The following is a 17,128-nucleotide window of genomic DNA, read 5'->3' on the forward strand; positions in this document are numbered from 1 at the left end:
GCACACTTCCTTTATGTAGGTTGAGAGGAATATGATCATAGTGTATTTCTATTTTAGAATTTATCTTTCATTTTTAATAGTTTGAGTTGTAGCCTAGTGCAACTTGTAGCACTATTAATATGATAGATTTGTAGCAAGAGAAGATAGTTATGCTTCACATTGTAATGTTGCTCATTTAAACATGTATTCTACTAGAATCCTTGAGCAGGGCACTCACAATGGGAGGACTGAGAACCCGTTGCATTTCTTCTTATCTTTCAGTTCTATGTTAGTGTTGGTTGCAAAAATTATGTATTAAGATTATAAACTCATGTTTTATACTAGACAATTGGCTATTTTATGTCATTTTTAGCTTTTATTTTTTCTTCATGTCTTTGAATACTGTAACTTTTGTTTTGTTAGTATTTATGTACTTCAATTCTATTATTTATTTTTATAATGTTTAGCACTTAAATCATGTTTAATGAACAATATAATTTAATTAAAGTTGTTAAGATTGACCTTCGAAAAGAAATCCTTAAGGGAGCCAGAGTGAACATCGAAATGTTTATACTATGAAGCATAAGGGAATGTCACTTTTGGGATAGAGATATGCAACAATGAATATTGAATATTGTAAACACTTTAAATGCCAACCTAGGGTTCATATATTTATCCCTTTCTCACACTTTTGTTATTTGAGGAAAAGGTGGAACATAAGCCCTTTGTAACACTTTTGTAATTTAAGTGAGGAAGAGGAGGATTGCTCTTCTTTCTAACTTTGTCGATGTTTTAGAGGAAGACAACACTTCTCATACTTTATCATAGTTATTTACCCTTCCACATTATCAATATAGATAATAAAGATAAAAAAAAATGACAATATGAAACATAAGATGAAATTAATGTTGTACCAAAAAAATGCAACCACAATGTTAAATACTACAATTACTAATATTGTACCAAAAAAATGCAACCACAATGTTAAATACTACAATTACTAATACTGTACCAAAAAAATGCAACCATAATGTTAAATACTACAATTAGTAATATTGTGCCAAAACAATTCGAGTAAGGAAGAGAGGTAGCATTGGCACTTTCTCACACATTAGTAGTAATTGGGAGGAAGAAAAAGAGCACAAGATCTTTCTCATACATTCTCATACTTGTTAGCTTTTTAAAACGTTATGGATGAGGACCTTGTTCTCATATTTGTTAGTTTTTAGAACTGTTATGGATGAGGACCTTCTTACAAACTTATTTGATGTTTACCAAAAAGTTTGGAAAATGATATATCAATTATAGAAAATTAGCATCTTGGGTATTAGAAATTGATGTTTTTAGTATTGGAAATTGAGATCTAAACATTACAAATCAATATTTTAAAATATTTTTAACATTGAAACCAATAATAATAACATATTTATGATAGAGTAGTTTAAGTAAGTGAAAATTTAGCTTTCAAAATATAGATTTGAAATTTTTTGTAATCTAAGTTATAGCTATCATATTATAGAATTTTAGTTACCCTATAGATTTTTAAGAGTGATGAATCTATTTTTGTTTTCTATCAAAATTTTGCAAAATTAAAAACATGTAAAAAAATTGCGGCGGGGAAAAAAATTACACCCTATTATAAAATAGGAATTTTTATTATTTAAATCTTTTTTAATTAAAAAATTAAAATATTTAAATCATTAAATTAAAATTTATCTTTACTCGATTTTATCAAGTAAATAAAATTGACCTTTACACCAAATTTTAAAAATAAAATAAAATAAAACAAAACGTAACGATTAGATGGATTAAATGTCAAATATTATGAAAGTCTTTCACATTCATAGTTGACTGAAATGCTGTAATCGGTAACATTAAATCACGAATTTAACGCTACAACGAAGCTTTTAACCTTGTTGGATTTGAGAAGATATATTTGTCAAGAGTGCAGAACTTAATCAAAGGAGGTTCGAAAAAACAAAACAGGATCTTTCTTAATGCAAAATATGATCTTTTTATTTATGAGTGGCAGAATTTTGTCTGAAACATGAGACTTGTAATAATAGCAACGGTAAGTAGCCTCAATCACTTTATTGACTATTTCACTTTATTCGCTATTTTTTATTTGTGAGTGGTCGCTATTTTGTCTGCAAGATGAGACTTGTAATAATATAAACGGTAAGATGATCACTTTATTGACTATTTCACTTTATTGGTTATTTTGAACTAGAGTGATGGTGATGAAGTAGCGCTGGCTAATTATTCTTAACAGCTAAGGTTGCTTCCAGGGTCCACATTAAATTGGCTGCAGTAGTTGGTATAATGACTGATGCGGTCATTAACTTGGTCGGTGTTTCCACCGTTGCATTCTACTGCTCCATTGATTGCTTGAATGGTTGCCCCGAATCCCTGACCGGATGTAATAGCGGTGTGGCAGTTGCTGTTCACATTCCAAAACCAGAGCGCAGTCTTCCACGAGGTTAAGTCGTCCTGAGCAACAGTATCAGGGTTGTTCAGCAGATCTTGGCCCAGATAATCACCAGCTGCACCATAATTATAATTCCTGCAGAAAGCAAACGGTCAGTCACCGAACATTCAATTCACATATCTATAATTGCTTGCCTACCAAATAGATAGACATATACACAAAGATACATACCATGAGAGTTGCAGGGGGCCACGTCCATAGTATTGCTTCCCGGCTGCGCAGGGATATTGCGTATTGGTGGAGTCACAATAATCGCTTTTGTTTATCTCCTCAACGTAGCACAGATCTGTTACCAGCCAGACAGTCAACATAAATAAATAACTAATTTTTAATATCTATTATGTAAAATTATTAGCACAGATATGTTATTAATGCCAAATTATTATAATATTTATTATGTAAAATTATAAGATTCAAGGTTAAAAGTACTCTACTATTTATTAAAAAAAATAAAATAAGGTGATACATATATATATATAAAATATGCTGGTTGGCAATTTTTCAAATCCTCCATTATAGATATAGTGTTTTTTCGGACTAATTTTAATTAGTGTTATAAAGTGACTGTGGCCTACAAAGCTCTCAACTAATTCCTAAGATTTCTTTTAATCCTTCACAAAATTAATATTATCCAGCCTTTTCAACAGTTGCCTCTTCTGGATGATTTTTCGGAAGATGGACCAAAGTCCTCTCTGCCTCACTGGGCTTATTTACTAAATATACAACTAATTTTTAATATCTATTATGTAAAATTATTAGCACAGATCTGTTAACCAGCCAGTCAGTCAAAACGAGTTCTTGCTTCTGCTTTCTATATGATCTTTTCTACAAAGCTCTTAACCAATTCCTAAAATTTCTCATAGATATGATTTTTCAAGCTTTTGACCCTTTATGAAATTAATATTATCCCAACCTTTTGACAATTGCCCCTTCTAGAACTAGTTCTCGCTGATTTTTTGGAGGATCAGAACCTCGACCAAAGTCCTGGCTGCCTCAAGTGGCCTTATTTACCAAATGAACTTATATTGAAAGGCATATTCTAATATATTAAAAGCATATACTAATTTATAGAAAAATCTTCTTTTAAGTAGAATTCAGTGATATATTTTCAGTTTAAAATATATTTTTAAATTTATAAATAAATTCAATCCCTATTTGAAATTCTACTAATTAAAAGACTAAAAATCAATTAAAAATCCCTAAATGATAACTGTCTAAAAAAGCCAAACCATGCTAAACCAAATACCCGTTTTTTCCCCAAGAAAATCCATACTTTTCAAACACAAGACCTGTTTAGTTGTAATTTTATGTAAAAAAACAAAACCTAATATCTATAAATTCTGCAATGAAATGATAAATTCTATAGATTTAGAGATCATATGAAAAATTTGTTTATAAAAACAGGTATAAGCATGTGAGACGCACTGCCAGTCTCGTGAGCAACGTTGGCGAAGAAAGCAGCAATTTCTCTCTTGTTGTCATCGGAGGTCCCAGTTGTGCCAAAGCTAGAAAATGAATTGGCCGCATTAATGAAGTCACTGTATGTATAGAAGGTCTTTCCTGCGCAGCTATCAGCAGCAGCAGACAAAATTCCATTGAAGAAATCTTGGGTAGCAATATCCGAAACAGCTCCACGGCAGATAGAAAGAGCAGAAAGGGCAAAAGCAAACCATAGAATAACAGCGCTCACACGGAGATGAGTTGCCATATTTGCGAGTATACTCTTGTTATGGCTGGCACAGACACAAAATTCTGGTGCGCTGCTTCGCTGTGAAGAGAAGAGGGTGAGATGAGTGTTGGTTATATAGCCGCGGGGATCGGGATGATATTTGGTTCAAGTTGATTTCATGTTGACTTATCACCGCGTCTCTACCGTGAAAAACACGGTACAAATTAACATTAATATTTACGCGTCACAGTTCAAAGAACCTCGTTTTCCTCCCTCAACAACCAGGATTTGGTCATGGTTGAATGCACCGTCGAATTTGAAGAGTTCCCATCACAGACAACCTGCACGGCGCAGATCACGCTTGAAGACAAAGGGATTCGTTTGGCATTTGGGCGGAGAAGCAAACTCCTTTTTTCAGCCAACCTTCCATTAATAATTACACAGTAGAATATGAGTCCCATTCCCATTACAGGCCAAGTTGTGGAATTGTGAAATGGTCTTTGATTTAAGATTATGGCATTCAAATATGGTGGGCGCATTATTCAAAAGTAACGGATTGCTTAATATTCATTAGAGATCGATTGACAGCGATAAAAGTTGATCTAATAACATTTATATAATTTTAAAATTCGAAGTTATCTCTTCGTCCTTCTATTAATACAGATTTCTATAATTTTAGAAGTAGACAATGCATTTTTGTGTGAAGTGAAAAACCTACGAACGAGTATTTTTGTATTAATGGGGTTATATATTAGTTAGTAGTAAAAGTAAAAAAGGTTACATAGTAGTTAGTTTTTGACATTTAGTTTAAATATAGTTAAGTTAAAGTAAAAAATAATAATAGAAAATATTGCAACTGATAAATGGCTTGTAGAATTTAAAGTTTTCATCATCAACCCTATACATGTATGTGAATAGAAAATTATAAATGGACGGAGAGACAAGTTTGAAACAATCATACTAAGTTATTGATGTTGAATAAATTTGGAAACAACACTTTTTTAACATTTAGAATTGGTTTGTTAAGTTATTAGGTTGTTAACATATTCTCCCAACAACCCATCTCTTAGTTTAGAAATTATTAAATCTAATAAACATTTTATATACTTTATAATTTTGTAATCCGTAATTAATAAAAAATATTTTTTTAAGGCTTTTCAATTTCTTTCTGATACTTTCTTTCTTGGTATCAGAGTTGGTAGCTCTGAGTTAACTCCTTAAGAGAGAGTCTAGAAAGCCTAGAAACTATAAGAGGAATTTAACTTTTGCTACTGTTAAAAAACAATCGTGTAATGCTTGGTATGGTTGTATGAATGCAAAGATTCCAGAGTCTTCAAGGATCGGTAACTCTAATAATTCACTGTGTGGAATTCTGTGTATAGCAGCCTCCTCATTATTTGCTGTAAAGCTTTGCAGCAGGGTCTCAATGTAAGTCCTTTCTTGCTATGACGTCTCAACATTCTGGTTATCATCTTCTTGCGGCTTCTCAACGTCCACGTTCGATTTCAGTGAGATCGAGGTGATGTGTGGCATATACTTTTATTAAATTAATTTGCAAAGGTCGTCTCTTCTTCACGTATGAGTTGAAACTGGCTTTGAGTAGGAACGGTGATGCCAATGGGGCATTTTTAAAGTAATATAAATTATTTATATTAATTTTGATGTATGCTAGTGGAGTTTGTGCTATTGTGATAGGGTGATGCCATTGGGGCATTTTTAAAGTAATATAAATTATTTATATTAATTTTGAAGTATGCTAGTGGAGTTTGTGTTATTGTGATTTTGTTCGTTCCATTAACTCGGCTCTGAGCACAACAGAAGGTGCGAATAACATCAGAATAAATTGGACTACCATGAAGTAGAGATAGCTATGAGATCTGACATATAAACCTTGAATTGTGGAGAAAGCGAGCTTGTCATGTACCAATACAATTAGTTTATTTTATGTATGGAGCAATACAATTAGTTTATTTTATGTATGGAGCAAATAGTTTTGAAAAATTTAATAGGTCAAATTTCTTTACCTCAAAGGTAAAAGTCCAAAAGTCCAAATGAATTTGATGCATAAAAATTCATGGGCTTAGTAAAAGGATTAGAATCAGCACCCCAAGATGCAAAACAATTAGCTAAATGGCAAAAAAAAGGAAAGAGAGAGCTAAGTCTATTATGGGATTATCTTCGTCAAATTCACAACTTCACCTTATAGACTTGGTAAATTCCCCTTCAAAAATATGGGAACACTTAAGCAAGACATTTAGGGAAATTGCAGTGAATACAAAATTATCTTTGAAAGTGTTGTTATTCATACTCAAAATGCATAATGGGATATCATTGTCTACACGCATAAATGATCTAAAATCACTCATAAGGCAGTTGGAGGAAATTGACGTAAAAATTGAACAAGAGGATGCTAAGGCTATTTTGTTAAATAGTTTACCATCAAATTATGATAATGTTATTTTCACCTGAAGCCAATTTTCCTCTAAATCATTAGATAAAATGATTGCAACACTCTTAGTAGAAGAGAAGAGGATGAAATCAGGTAATACAGAGGACAACTTACATGATGAGATGACACTATTCTCAAAGGGGAGAGTCAATAAAAACAAGAACTTAGTAGAATGTTTTTGTTGTCGAAGACATGTGTTAGCACAATTTTAGGCTAAGTCATGAATAGGTTTTAAAAAATTTATTTTTTAGGATTAATTTTGTAAATTTCAAAAAAAATGATTTTCTTGTTCAGTGAGTCTCCCCTGTTTTTCAGACAGTCTTTTTTTTTTTTCGATGCTATCGGAATTTCTGGCAGCATCTCCCGTTTAAAAAAAATAAAGTCGAAAATGAAACTGTTTTCGACTGTCCACCTGTCATAATGGTGAAATATTTAATCCAAATCATGAAATTTCATGATTGGATATGTCACAAAATTTAATTCAAGTCAAGTGGTATTGGTTAATCGATTTGGTTGATCGAATTAGCTAGGTGTCAGTCACAACCATAGCCAGTCGTTGCTTGCTCCATTGGTCTTAGATAAACCCGTGTTTCTGAAGTTAAAACGTGTTCGTAGCGTCAGTCTTAGCTATATGTTTAAATTCCAATGGTCGTTATTTCTATTCCTCGTAATGCACTACCAAAATTTCCAGCCGTCTGAATTAAAGCAGAAAATTTTCTAGATTTGCAAAAAAGTCTCGTACAACCACCTATAGCAGATTAGCAAGAATCTCCAAAGCAACTTGACTTCATCATTACTATTAAATATTGTCTATTATGACATGAAATCTCATTTAATCATGAAGGATCATAAGCATAGGAGATTGAACCAAAACTTTATCTCAAATATTCGAAAATGGAGAAAATTTCACCATTTGGAATTTCTGAGGTGCAAAAAAGGAGACAATGATTGGGGTGGTTAAGAACACATCCGAGTTTTTCAGGCAACCTAATTCAATCTAATTACAACATCTGTTGGGTAAGATTCCATACTTTGACACCTATTCTTCATAACAAGCAAGTAGATATTCATGGCATCAAAGTCTAGGAAAGGTGGAAAGCTTAAGAGAATCGAACCTCAAGGAGATGAACTAGTTGATGCTAATCCAAGTGTTAGAAGATTGTTTATTCAGGCAAGCTAGTATCCACTCTGCACCAGGTTAGGAGGCTCACATCAAGGTGTAGCCCAAGAGTTTGCTCAAACTTTCAATGGACAGGAAGCTACCATCTTTGGTTTCAAATTGCAGGTTTCAGAACAATCAATTGCAGAAGCTTTTAACCTTCCCTAGGAAGGAGAAAAGTGGTTTAAGGGAAAACTCATTACAGGAGGAGATCTCAATAATTTTATTAGAGATGAATACAGAGATCCTAACTGGGCCAAAGGAATTCCCAGCAATTATCTTAAGAAGAAATGGGAAGAAATATTCAAACTGTTTAAGATTTTTCTCAATTGTGAGAGAAGGTATACAATAGTATTTCTTTACCATATGAGGTTTCTTTTTCATTTTGCAGGTATGAGAACTCTTAATCTACCCTATTCCATATTGAAGAGCCTCACCAAAATGGTAGCCAGAATTCAAGCACACCAGGAAGCATTAGAATACAGCCTGTATCATCAGGCAATTATCAAGATTCTGGTTGAAGAAGAACTAAAAAAGAGAAACCAAACTTGGGAACATTTATTGTTTTACAAGGCAAGCCAACCTGCACCAAAACCCCAAGAAACTATTAAATCTTCTTCAACACAGGTTTAGACAAAAAGGACATCAACTACATCAACTCAAGGAACTTCCAAAAGAAAGGCAAAGAAGGAAAGTGTAATAAGAGGTACCAAAAGCAGCAAAGAGAAGCCTTTAGCTGCTGAATCTAAAAAGAAAAAGGAGGAAGGTGAAATCTCTTCTTCCCAAAAAACAAAAAGCATGAAAATGGTTCCTCCTATTAGACCTTTTCCTAAGGTTTACACAAGAACTTGGAGAGGAAAACTTGCAGCTGAAGAGAGATCTAAAGCGCAGGTGTTTCTTGAAATTCTGGAAGCACATAAACAACAACAAGAATACCAGCCTATTGATTCTGATGAAGAATTGTTGAAAGAAGCAGGGTATAAAGTGACCAATAAAAAAAATAAAGAAGAAATAAAACCGGTTGTTGGAGCTAGGAAGAGACATACTAGGGAAAGAAACAAATACAGACTGAAATCCTAGTTTACTGACTGTAGTAATAGTCATAGAAGAACAACATGCAAAGTTGTAGACTGAGGATCCTTCAATTGCATAAATCAGAAGATCTTTGAGGAAGCAAAGAGGTAAAGCTCTCATGGACCAACCATTAGAGCCTTCCAAAAGAAGAAACGTCCAAAAAGAAGCAGAAAAGAAAGAGACCATCATCAAAGAAGAAACAACCATAATCACAAGGTCAAAATCTGCTACCAGGGTCCAAAAAGAAGCAGAAAAGAAAGAGACCATCATAAAAAAAGAAACAACCATAATCACAAGGTCAAAATCTGCTGCCAGAAATAAAACAAACTTGGATAAGCTTGTAGAGGCTGCAGCTCGCATGAAATGAAAGAGTAATTTTCCTTAAAAAATACCTTTTTGTATATTAAGTCAAAGTTTTGAACATGAAGATTAAAGTTCAGAATATCCAAGCATATACAGGTGTTTCGAACTATTTTCAATTATAATTTTGAAGTGAAAACGTTATCCTACTGGAAATTCCAGAAGCGTTTCCAGTTTTTCCGCTATTACAGGTATTACTGGAATTTCCTGTAGCACCTGTTTTAACATAAATATACAGCTATCAGCAGAAACCTCTGAGCCAGTTTTGGAAAGACAACAACCCATAACAATATGGATAAGGAAGATGATGGATATGAGATAGTTATGAGGCTATTGAAGGTTGTATCTAATGAAGCCATATGGTCATTTAATAGTCAAGTCCATAAAGAGAAAAATCAGCAGCAAAAGGGGCATCTAGTTAGTTTTTCCAGCAGCAAAGTGTCATTTTTCCTCTTATTGTCATCTACACTTGTACTCTCTGTTGCATTTCGATGCGAGATGTTTTTAATATTTAAAAGACACCTATGTAACAAGGAAATAATGGAACCACCAATTTAGGAGAGTTGGAGTTGGTGCCTCTCTCTCTATATATATCTTTTGTAAATATCATTTTAGGGAATGTTGGTTCACCTAAAGAATCAACTTAATAAAATATCTTTTTCTGCACTTCATGCTAGAGGATTTTGTGATTCAATTATATCTAATGTGTGGTTTGTCTATTTCCTTGTTTCAATTTTCTGAATTATAAATTTGGAGTAGCTAGTATAGTATAAGTGAAAATCATTAAGAGGATTTGATAATGGCTTATCTACTATCCAATTTTCTGTAAATTATAATATATGTTCAAGTAGAAATTGTTAGTGAAGGTTTCACAAAGGGTTTGTGGGATACTTTATAAATATTTTTACTTTCTAGTTGTTGCTTTCCTTGTCAATGCTGTTTTAATCTTTTAAATGATGAATTACAGTAGCTAGTATAGTCTAAGTGAGAAATCATTTAGTGGATCTAATGATGTCTTATCTACTATCTAGTTTTCTGTAAATCATAATATCAGTTCAAGTAGAAATTGTTAGTGAAGCTTTCACAAAGGATTTGTAAAATACTTTACACATTTTCTTACTTTCTAACTGTTATTTTCCTTGCCAAGAAACATAGCTTGTTACAAGGATGTTTATGTAGTTGAAGTCACTGTCTTAATATACTCGGTTTCCTAGGATATTTATCAGCTACCTGTTTTCTTTCCTCTACTCCCCTATATTACTCACTTAAGCACATAATTTATGCTTTCCACTTCTTTCCAAATGTATGAAAGTTAAAGAGGAACACAATCATTTCAAAACTCCTTCAAAAGCCATCCCACCACTTGAAAAACCCTTTTAAATTTTGAAATGAAATCATGATGTGTAAGGCTTACTCCTTTTGCAGTCTAGGAGTAACTCCTTGCACTAACAACATGGAAACACAACGTTCATTTGCAAAAGTCGTGCTAGAGATATTTTAAATGGAAAATTAAAGGAATCAACCAACAAAGCTACTATTGAAGACTTGCAAGATGACAGCCTTCAGGACCTCTTAGATTGTGACAACAATAATGAATTTAATACAGAGTCTCTCATGCTTTTCTAAAAGTTTATGAGTTATAGTATTTATTAATGTGTGTGTGTGTGTGTGTGAAGAAAGGTTAGTTTCATAATTGGTTGTTGGATAAGATCTGTAAATAGATAGGTTACCTATATAACTGGAAGTGTGTATTTCGGTGCATAGTACCAGGATGGAAACTTGTCCATAAAGATATTCAATATCTCGGCTATTCTTCGGGGTAGTTAAGAGATGTCAATTCTGCAAAGCTTCTCAACGATAGTCAGAGGCAGGAATGCTTCAAATGGAGATCAAGTGGTAGCTCAGATGGTGACAAAGAGTAGTGTCTGCAAGATTCCAAAATGAACATAATTGTTGATGAAGACCATATTAGACTTATATGATTTATATGTAATTTGTGACTTATGTAATAATGTAAGTGTTAAGGGGGAACTTGGAAATAATGCTTACTTTAGCAAATAGTTAGAATTGGTTTGTTGAGCTGTTGGGATGTTGAGATATTCTCTCAACATAAATTGTTAGATTTGATAATAAGTATATATACTTTGTAATTTTTTGATTAAAAGGTAGTAGAAACTATTTTTATGTGTATGCATTTTCAATTTCTTTCTAATAGTGACATCTTTAAAAAAAGAAATCTATCCAACATAATCAATCACTACAATTGCTTTACTTTTTAAAATTTTGCACCCTTAAACATAAAATTTTGCATAATTTTAAGTAATTTAATAACATGATTCATTATTACCCTTGTAACTTTGCAAAATCCATGATAAATTTGATGAACACTAATATGGAGACCAACTGCGTTAATGTGAAACGGGGAGTAAAAGCTTTGCAATTCATTATTTATTTTTTATCTTCAAAACTTTGTAATTAGTTATTTATTTTTTATTTAAAAATAAAATAAAATATATTTAAAAAATTCCAAACTTATTAATTATAAAATATAATTAATTAATTATTTCTTTATTTTTGAAATTTTGCAATTAATTATTTATTTGTTTTTTTTTTTAAATATGTAAGTGTTTTGTAAGTCTTATCAATGCATGCAAGTTAAAGCATAATAGATGAGGTTTAAAATCAATATAGGTGATTTTGATAGTATATGTAACGTGTAGTCTACCGAGATGGAGGAGTTGCCCAAAAAGTTATGGAAATTCTGGTTATATTTAGAGAAAATCTAGCAAGGATTTTTGTAAATTCAAATTATAGTTGTTAAACTTCAAAATTTTAGGTGTCCTAAATGTTTTTGATGGTGTTGAATCCATTTCCACCATCAATAACACGATTCAAACACTGCCTCTACAAGATTTTTTGAAACTTTTTTCCTTAGATTCCGACTAATTTTAACCGTCCAGAGAATTCCTCCGCCTTCCTTAGAGGACTCCTATATGTAATATTGAGGATAGATAATAGGTATGTTTTAAGTTACAGGCATGAAATGAATTTGGTGGACTAAAAGATGAGCCAATGTGCTTTAATTTAGAGGATGGTATCATTGTACGGTTTTGCAAACTCTTATGCCATAAATTTGTAGGGACGTATGAATTGGGCGAACAAGTTAAAAGATGAGTCAATGAGCTTGTAGGGACGTATGAATTGGGCGAACACGTTAAAAGATGAGTCAATGGAATTGTGATTTGTCGAAAATAAAATTGAAATATATGTAAAAAAATAAATTTAAAATATTTCAAAAAAATAAATTAATTTTATTTCTGTCATATAAATTTTATAATTTGTTATTTAATTTTGTTTGTTCAAACAGTAAATTCATTCATGATCCAGCTAAAAACTAATACGTTATCACCTGCCTTGCGGCGGTACGGGTAATAAGGTACATACAAATTTGTATATTTTTAGAACTGGATAATGCATTTTTAGAAACGAGTGGATTTCATTTATCGCTTGGTCTTAAATTATTAAAACTCTACGTTTTACTCAATTCGTTTATGCTATAAAAATTTGTATAATTTTGAGAGTGGATAATGCATTTTTGTTTGGACGGAAAAACCTATAACCCAGTGGATCTAGTTTCATAAACATTCATCATGTGGACTTAGATTATTAAAAATCTGATTTTTATTCTATTCGTTTACTTTTAAAGTAATGATAATATTTGATCTATGTACATGTTTACTGATATATCCATTTAAAATATACGATTGCGCACGAGACTACGGTAGTGAATAATTATTTAGTTGAAAGAAATTAAAAATTTCATTGAGTATTAAATTATATATATATCTCTATATATATTTATTATGTTTTTTTTTAATTATTTATATAATTATATTAATGTATTGTTTATTTTGGAATAGGGTTTTTAGAATTTTAATTTAATTATAAAAAAAATATTAAAAAGATAGTAATGCTTTAATTTTGGTAAATATTTTAGAATACTTTTATTAGTGTTCACAAATTAAAAGTTGATATTTATCAAAGTAATTATTCTATTTTTATCTTTTTAATTAAATCGATTAACTAAAAAAGTATTACATGAACAAGTATCATATAAGATGAGTTATAGTGTTTTGGACATGTGGTATTGATAAGTCATGGTATTGTATTGGTACATGATATTGTAATAAACCTATCTATATTTTAAGAATCTTGTTACATATTCTTTTAAATGTATATATGTTTAAATTATATATTAAATCTTTTTAAAATTAGTGCAATCATATACATTAAATGGTTGGTAAATGATGCTATGCTTCCATTCATAACAAGCATCAAAGCACTTAGTTCATAATACATTTCACATTGTTAAATTAAAAAATCATAGTTGAATTATAACTTTATTATTATTATTATTAGTCTGTAAGTTAATTTATATTGCCTCAAAATATTATATTACAACATATCATCCTTTGTTGATAAATACAATACAACAAACTACATTTACTACATTCCTGGTATCAGATCCCAAGATTCATCATGGATTTCTCCTTTCTTCCTTTTCTTTTGTGGACGTCAATCCATTCCACAGAATTATCATGAACAACTATAGGGGGGATATTAACATATTTCTTTGAGATAATTATGTTGCCTAAGGTTCCTCCATATTTTCCATTTCCTTGTTGCTATGTCATTGATCCTACTCATGGATACGTTTTTTCCCACTCACTGTAGAAGCCACAATTATGTCTGAGTCTCTTTTATTTTCATTTAAAGAATGGGCTCGTCCACTAAGGAATGAAATGGTCCCTACTATGGCTGATTTCAGTTTGAAGGATTTTATTTTCTAGTAGATGCCTTATGTTGGTGATGGTTGTCCTGCTTTTGATCTACATTATTCTAGGACCCTTTTTCTCCCTTCAAATCTTGCCATCCACTGCTTGTTTTCTTCGATTCTTGGGGAAAAATTCCCCTTGCGAAAAAGGGCATACAAATTGAAGATGATCAAGTTGTTGACAAGTTCTACAACAGAAATTAGTATTGTTATAATCCAATGGTTGCGTAAAATGCTTACCCATCCACTTGAGTAGGATTTTATCTAACAACCCTTTATTGAGGTCCACTTCAACACATGCGAACAAATGTGATAATTCCTTTTGAAATCCTTTCAATATATATTTTGATGAAGAAACCTATTAAATTTCCCACATCTTTTACAATATCTGGATGTGTCATGGTAAAGTTAGGAATCCTTACACATACTATAGTTGTCGGAGATGTCAGGGAAAGAGGATTAAATTCAAGAAACCATGGTTGCATTAAGAGGCCCGAGCGACCCCAAAAGCAAGGTCCCATGACAAAAACCTTCTGTCGGTCCTCTAAATTTTTGAAGAACATCACAAAGAATCCTTTTGATCAGAATAAGAACTTTGTGTTTGGTGATCACTTCTAGTGTACCCACTTTTGTAGAGTAGATGCTGAGGAAAAAAACCATTAAAACAACATATAACCACTTGTCTTTCATAATATGTAGCCATGAAATTGGTTAAAACAATTTTCACTTCAAGAGATGTGGTATTTGTTGTGTGATCCACAATGAATTATGGCCTTGATAGAACTTTGGGGTTTGAAGATGAATGCCCTAGCTTTAGGACTTCCTTCAAAGTCTTAGGTTGGGAGGAGGAAGGTTCCCCCCATCCTTTGGATCCACCTCTTAATCTGGTGATTTAAGAAATAGAGGCATCCTTGGTTATGGCATATTCTCTGAGGGATATCAGATCTTGAAGATACCTTCCACCACATATGATCCATAAACTGCCAAAGGAGATTTGCAATTAATCCTAGATTCTGGTGGCAAAGGAAGAGACGAGATCTAGGGATTTGGACAACATGTAAAAGGAACCCCCTGAGAATGGCCATACAAAGATTGGAAAAGTCGCCAGAACTAGGATAAAATAATAATCTCAGTTGCAAAAAATATTTTGAATAGAATAAGAACTCCCCTAATTAGCCAGATCTTAAATCTAGATGGCTTTATTCATACCCTCGTGAGAAAGTGAACTAATTCCTACTAAAGGTGTAGATCCATTGAACTGAAACCCCATAATGATCTTCTCAGTTAGACTCTTTGTCATTTGAGCATGTAAACCTATCTCCTTGGCCATGGTTGAGAACTTGTCACACAAATCTAATATTAGGGTTTGTTATTAGGTGTCTTCCTTGATATACCCTCATATTTTCTTAATGGCCTTGGTGCAAGATATCTCGTAGATGACCAAGAGTATGTGCATGGCTAGAAAAATGAGATGCCCCTGAGTAATGCCTCCTCCTTTGTGAATGTAACTCTCTTCATCTGTCTCTATGCAAAAAAAACACTATTATCCGTGGGGATTCACACTCACTTGTAACAAGGTTCTTAATCTAATATAGATTGGTTACAATAGAATGGACCAATATCATTACTAATCAATAACACATGACTAAAAAACCATAACTACTTTCATACGAAAATTGTTCATATGACATTTTTTTTAATTAATAGATTAAACTAAAAGAGAAAAACGACATAACTAGTTTGGAGATGATTCTTCACCATAGACTTAATAACTAGCATTTGCACCAGATGTTGCAAAGGAAACACCGTAAGGCATAAAGTGCGGAAATCCATTATCCATGTAGTGTGTGCATTACGTCAATGACCTAAATATCAACATATCTATTCACTTTTTCTAAATTTTATAAACAACCAGAATTATAGAAATATTCTTAAATGTGTACCAATATTTATAGGCAAAAATATTTTTGTCTTTCGGATTTTCTAACACTTTTCAAACATTTTCATGTTATAAAACAAAGTCTAGAATTCATAAAACTTACAAGCTGGTGGAAAGTTTAAAATCGTGCAAAGAAAGATCAAGTTCGAGGGATACTCATGAAAACATTTAATGTTAGTAAACTAATGCTAGCATTAGTTTATTTGTGAAAAAATGTTAATCAAAATGTAACTTATAACATAATATATATGGGTTGAAGAATTGGATATCTATCTTGGGAAGAGGTCAAATAAAGTCTCAGACTTAAACATAAGGTGTAATGTGAAATGCAATATGTGATTTCGACAAAACTTTAATTTAAACAATGGTATATCATCATTTTTTGTAACTAATTAATTAAAAAACAAAAATGGAATACAATAGTCTTTACAACCCAAAGGGGAAAGACTTGTAACATTGTAAAGGGACTAACAACATTGTAAACAGTTGATTCTTGAAGAGAAAACAAGATACTCCAAAAGAGCAATCAGACTAAAAATCAAAATCAAAATTCTCTCCTTAAATTATTGATCAAAATATAAGACATCATAGAATTGAATATTTGGGATCACAGTCGACGAAATTGGATTGTTACTGGGTGACAATGACTGAGATATGGTATCAAGTGATGGAATAGGTGATGTTCCCAGATTTTCCAAGATATCCAAAGGAACACCATATGAAAGCGGCCATTCAGGTACAAAATTGAGCAACTGATATCCATAAATAGTCCTTAATTGATGAGACATCATAAGGGGTTGTGTCACAGGCACATCTGTTAAGGAGATAGAAGAGATGGAGCCAACGCATGAATCTACAAGTCTAGGCATTTGTAGAATTTTTTGCATGGTAGACTATAAAGTAGACTGAACACCGGTACCTGGAGAAGCGATATTTCTATCAAGGTTGGGCAGAAGAGAACCTTCTCTAAAAACCTTTCAACGTTGAAAGGATAAACGAATTAACTTGCAAAGAGGTTAATCAATTTCTTTCGTAATCACAACCACCTTAAGAACTGTTTACATATGGAAAGTTCAGAATCACATCAAAATTTTCTAAATCCTTCCCTACGCAATATTTAATTCCAGCATGTTCAAAAACATTTCTTATGAATCACATCAAAATTTTTGAAATTCAA

At 32.1% G+C, this 17,128-nt stretch overlaps 1 protein-coding gene across 1 annotated transcript; it reads right to left on the bottom strand.

Moving 5' to 3' along the window:
- Positions 1-1,975: 1,975 nt before the first annotated feature.
- LOC149224050 (endochitinase 4-like) lies at positions 1,976-4,229 on the bottom strand. Its single transcript, XM_089383472.1, has 3 exons — positions 3,893-4,229; positions 2,639-2,753; positions 1,976-2,542 (listed from the first exon to the last, which is right to left on the bottom strand). The coding sequence occupies exons 1-3, from the start codon at positions 4,173-4,175 to the stop codon at positions 2,245-2,247; spliced, it is 696 nt and encodes a 231-aa protein (XP_089239598.1). The 5' UTR covers positions 4,176-4,229; the 3' UTR covers positions 1,976-2,244.
- Between the last annotated feature and the right edge of the window lie 12,899 nt (positions 4,230-17,128).

The sequence above is a fragment of the Pinus tabuliformis genome, chromosome Q, assembly GCF_031772625.1.
Source record: "Pinus tabuliformis cultivar Carrire ecotype Pingquan chromosome Q, CPIR1, whole genome shotgun sequence".
In the NCBI taxonomy this organism is placed as follows: domain Eukaryota; kingdom Viridiplantae; phylum Streptophyta; class Pinopsida; order Pinales; family Pinaceae; genus Pinus; species Pinus tabuliformis.